Below are 5149 nucleotides of genomic sequence, written 5' to 3' on the forward strand. Positions count from 1 at the left end.
AGTATGATTTTATCTTTTACGAAACGTTTTTTTTCATATGGAATGCAGTTGGAGGTCAACCAATCACAGAGCTTGAGAACTAGTCACGGGGTTTGTCAAACAGAGCACATGGTGTAGTCCTAAACGATAGCTGGGGATTCTGGGTAGTGTAGTGTCTTCTGCCATCCTTTACTCCGAAAAAATATTTGTTTCTCCGAATCGAAGGGTAAAAATACAAAAGCATTGCACACAATTTAAACCAATCAATGTTGTGTAATTAACAAGGATAATCTATTTTTTTTTAGTCGATGAGTAGTGCAGATATAACTGTAAAATCAATCCACAGTAAGGGGAACACTTACTTCCGGGTGTACAATTCTCCGTTATCCAATGGGAATGGACGCTCACATTGCCTTTAAGGGCAGCCGACACAAACGAATGCCGTGCTTCCATGAGCGTCAAATCCTGCCGCAGATGGGAATAGATTGCAATCAGTTGAAAGCTATTTGCGTCCCTTTATGAAGCTGAAGGAGCCTAGGAGCGTCACAACTGCACGCCACGGGACCCTGACCAAACGTCGCTCCTGGACGATTATGGAGTGAGAGTGTATTGAAGGGGAGACATCCCTTGTTATTGACTAATAGATCTTACCAGGTCATTCCCTCAGTGACATTAAGGCAATTATTTTCAAACCAAATACCGGAACAATAGTTAAAGCCAGGTCTTTGTGTAATTTAAATCAATCATCCCATAAGTAAAAATAAATAAAGCTGGTGAGGCTGGTGTAAGTGGAGATCTATGAAGATAAAAAAGAGCTGATGGGGAAATGAAAATATGTTGCACATAAAAAAAAGGTAATACAAAAAAAGTAAATATTTATTTATTAAGTTCTTTGACTTGTCTAAAAGAGGACATTTGGAAGCTCAATAACTCAAAATCTCCAGAGCATGAACATGTTTCCCTGAGAGTGTCCCCCTAAGGACGGTGTGTCTCACCCTCACCTGGTGTCCTGATGTTCTCTCTGGACTGCAGAGCAGCTGAAGGCTCCGCTGGAGGAATACGTCAACAAGCGCTACCCCGGCCTGGTGAAGATTGTCAGGAACCAGAAGAGGGAGGGGCTGATACGGGCCCGGCTGGAGGGCTGGAAGGTGGCCACCGGAGAGGTGACCGGGTTCTTCGACGCACATGTGGAGTTCACCCCGTCCTGGTGAGTAATCTGGCATCCCCTTCTTCCTTTTCAGGGAAAATTAAGCTAACCCAATAGTGTACAACCTATTGAATTACAAATCAGGATAACAGCAATAACAATCATACAATAAACATATAAAACAGACAAACGGGTTTAACAGAATCATGAAGGAGAGCAAAAGGTTTAGCAGAAGCAGCATGAAGCCAACACACAAAAAGCAATTTCACACCTGAGAGGTTTTAAGATAAGCAAAGAAGGGAGGGCATCATGTTTAAAAGAGACCGTAGGACTTATATCCCATCAAATAAAAAACATAACGCTAGCGATAAAAGAGGAAATTGCCCAGAAGCGTTATCATAAAAGTACATTATAAGGAATAATTTAAACAAATTAAACAGATGTGAAGGCTAGACAACATTTTTGCAACCTTGCGCTGATAGTTGTTTCTAGGCCTCCTTGTTTTACAGCTCAGTGTGTACTTTTAAGTTTATACACAACCCAGTTCACAAACAGAATCACTTATAAAGTAAACTTGAGGGAGCTTCTAACTGAAGTGGGTGAGAGAGGGGAGATCTGAGGAGAGGCTCAGCGCTGTCTGTCTTTTAGTGTGTGTATGATGTGTGTATTACATTACATGTCATTTATTAGACGCTTTTATCCAAAGCGACTTACATACATTCAGTACTGTGGACAATCCCCACAGGAACAATTTGGGGTGAAGTGTCTTGCCCAGGGACACAACAACATGCTGACTGCAGTGGGACTCAAACTTGCTACCCCCTGATTCGAAGTCCAGCACTCTATCCACTGAGCCACAGCCGCCCCTGTATGATGTGTGTATGATGTGTGTACCCCGTCCTCAGGGCCGAGCCGGTTCTGGCCAGAATCAAAGAGGACCACACAAGGATTATCCTGCCGTCCATCGACAACATCAAGCACGACACATTCGAGTTGGAGCGCTATGAGAACTCGGGCCACGGCTACAACTGGGAGCTGTGGTGCATGTACATCAACCCCCCTAAACAGTGGTGGGACGAGGGGGACACATCGGCTCCCATCAGGTAGGCAGAACACATTCATGTAAACATAAAGTGGATAAAGCCTTCACAAAACTCCACCGGAGAGAAATATTTTTATTTACTCTTTTTATGATTTTCTTAAATTCTTTAATTTGAGTTAGACAGAGTTTATATTAGTTTGTGCAGTTCCGTCTATGCAGTGATCCATGTTTTTTCCCCAGAATTATAACCAAAAACTAATTCATTAGGATTATCATAAAGAAATCCATAGTCTTTGGAAGAATCTGATGATTTGATGCAGTTCATGTGTCCGGAAATTATCATCCTATCATTCCCTTGGTATAAGTGAAGAAAATAAAAGGGGAAATTGTCCTTTAAGCTGCAAATAGTATTTTTATAATCTCATATTTTACCCAGGTATTTGTTCAGTGTTGGATTCAGAATAACTTTAACTGTTAATAGATCTTTGTTTGTTGTCAGCCTCAAATGTTCTTTTATGTTTTTTCTTTTTCCTATCTATGGAAGTATTTGTATAATCTTTAAATAGGTATAAAGGCTTTTGTTTGTGGAAATCATGACAATGTTCATATCACACAATGTTTTGGCTTTTTAAAAGTGTATTTTCTTTTAAAAAGGTGTCCTTGATGATCATGACATTTATTGATTTTCTTGCATTCTAACTTGGTTATGTCTAAACAAATATATAAAATGATAAACAAAAGTAACTCCATTCACACATGCACAGAAACATTCAGATTCACACATTTAAAAATGCGTGCAAACTGTTAAAACATCATGCAAAACCACATTCAAAAAGAAAAAATGCAGACAAAGGTTCAGAATTACATTCACAAAACCACATCTCATAAATGAGGTGTTAATGTTCACTTGTTTTCCTCATGGCAGGACTCCTGCCATGATTGGCTGCTCCTTCGTGGCCAGTCGCAACTACTTTGGCGAGCTGGGCCTACTCGACTCCGGCATGGACGTCTACGGAGGAGAGAACATCGAGCTGGGCATCAGGGTGAGTGTGTCGCCCAGTTTCCTCTTGTTCCAGCTCTCTGTACCCTGTAGGTTAGAGTGGAGCAGCGTCCTGTCGTGTGGCCCCGCTGATGAATGAGGTCCATTAGGAGTCCTGGAGGACCGGGCCCCTGTGTGCACCCCCGAGTAGGGCAATGCAGATAAATGGTCACATAGAGGGAAGGTTGGACAGTTGTTGTATATTTTTAGAGATAGGCAGTGCAAAGACATGCATGATGATCTCTCCAATATTTAAAACCATCAAAATACATGTAGACATCGGGGGGTTCATCCAACAATTTCATAATTTCTTTATTTTTATTTAACCAGAAGTCTCATTTAGATTTGAGAAATCTATTTTGCATGAGAGTCCTGGCCAAGATAGGCAGCAGCACAGTTCAGAACATGAACAACAAAGGCAAGGCTAGTTTATAGCACCTTTCAACACAAGGCAATTTAAAGTGCTTTACAAAAATGAAAGACATTAAGAGCATTAAGAAATAGTGCAGCAGAAACACATTGTAAAATGGCATTTAAAAACGGTCTTTATCAAGCAAAGAAAATAAACATTAAAAAATACATGAATAAAAGTTACCGTGAAGTGTAAGATGTGAATAGTTCAATTAAAAGCAGCGACAAAAAGAAAAGCCTTCTGCCTGGATTCAAAAGTAGTAAGAGTTGCACCGGACCTGCATGTTTCTGGTAGTTTGTTCCAGACAGGAAGCCAGTGTAAAGACCCCAGAACTGGAGTGATGTGATCCACTTTCTTAGTGTTAGTGAGGACTCGAGCTGAGGCATTCTGAATTAGCTGCAGCTTTCGGTACCACTTTACAATACGACTACCCTTATAATGGATTCATAAAGGGTTTATAATTAGGTTATGAATTAGGTTGTAAACACTTTATTCATCATTAAGAACCAGTTATAAACCAGTTCTAACACAGGATCACTATTTGGCAAGATGACTAAGCCTTACATTGGCTACTTAGCAAGAATCAACTCAGTGAACAACAGATACCAAGGATGCTGGCTGATAAAGAAGACGAAGTAAGCTAAATAGCCAATATAAGGCTTAGCAGTACAGATACATGTGGGCTCACTATTTGGCAAGCATCCGGTCACAGTTGCCCTGTTTATCTCATGTCTTATAAAAGCTTATTAATGATTTATAAAGTTTTCACAACTTAATTAATAAATTAAGTACAAACTATTCGTAAACCCTTTATAAGGGCAGTCTTATTGTAAAGTCGTACTGTTGGGGCAGAATCTCTGCTCCGCGCCGTTCCTATATGAGCGGGTTCTCAAAAGAAGGAAAAATTCAAAACAGCCAGGATAAGGGTTAAACAATAATCTGCTTTAATGGCGGAAACATACAAATACTTCACCTAATCACGAAGCACTCTGCAGAGTACTCCGGGCTCAGGTTCTACCACCGTGTGAGACACGTCTCAGGAACGGCAAGTCAAAAACAAGAGCGCCGATCTTCAAAATGATCACAACATTTATACACAGAGTTCACTTCTGAGCGAGCTAGACAGTGAGTTGGCAGTGTTCCATTGGTCGGTTTCCCTTCTGGGCGGGATCCCAGGTAGTAAGTCAGTTGTTGATTCCATCTGTTGCTTCACAGTGTATGTGTGTGTGTGTGTGTGTGTGTTTCTGTGTGTGTGTTTGTCCCTCTGCCCTTAGGCAGATCCCCCAATCAATGATTTGGAGTCATGACAGAGGACTCTTTGACAGGACACATACTCATTCCCCCTAAACATCTTCAACACACACATCCTATCATGTATCTTTAACAGAAGTTAATTGTTCTTATCGCTTAATGGCTTCCCTGAACTTCCCTTCACCCCAAAGTCAGCTTACTAGGAATGAATACATTTTATTGATAAGCTCAAAAGGACCTTTATCTCATTTACTGCTGGGTGACCCAAGTCTCAAGGCC

General features: G+C 40.9%; 1 protein-coding gene across 1 annotated transcript; it reads left to right on the plus strand.

Annotated features, from left to right (window-relative positions):
* Positions 1-1011: 1011 nt before the first annotated feature.
* LOC104967578 (putative polypeptide N-acetylgalactosaminyltransferase-like protein 3) lies at positions 1012-3307 on the plus strand (the record flags this gene model as incomplete). The annotated part of the gene is made up of 3 exons (XM_010797077.1): positions 1012-1186; positions 2032-2229; positions 3094-3307. Coding segments are annotated over 3 exons (587 nt in total), but the record flags the coding sequence as incomplete, so codon positions are not given.
* Between the last annotated feature and the right edge of the window lie 1842 nt (positions 3308-5149).

This window comes from Notothenia coriiceps, unplaced genomic scaffold (genome assembly GCF_000735185.1).
Source record: "Notothenia coriiceps isolate Sejong01 unplaced genomic scaffold, NC01 NC01_scaffold00037477, whole genome shotgun sequence".
Lineage (NCBI taxonomy): Eukaryota > Metazoa > Chordata > Actinopteri > Perciformes > Nototheniidae > Notothenia > Notothenia coriiceps.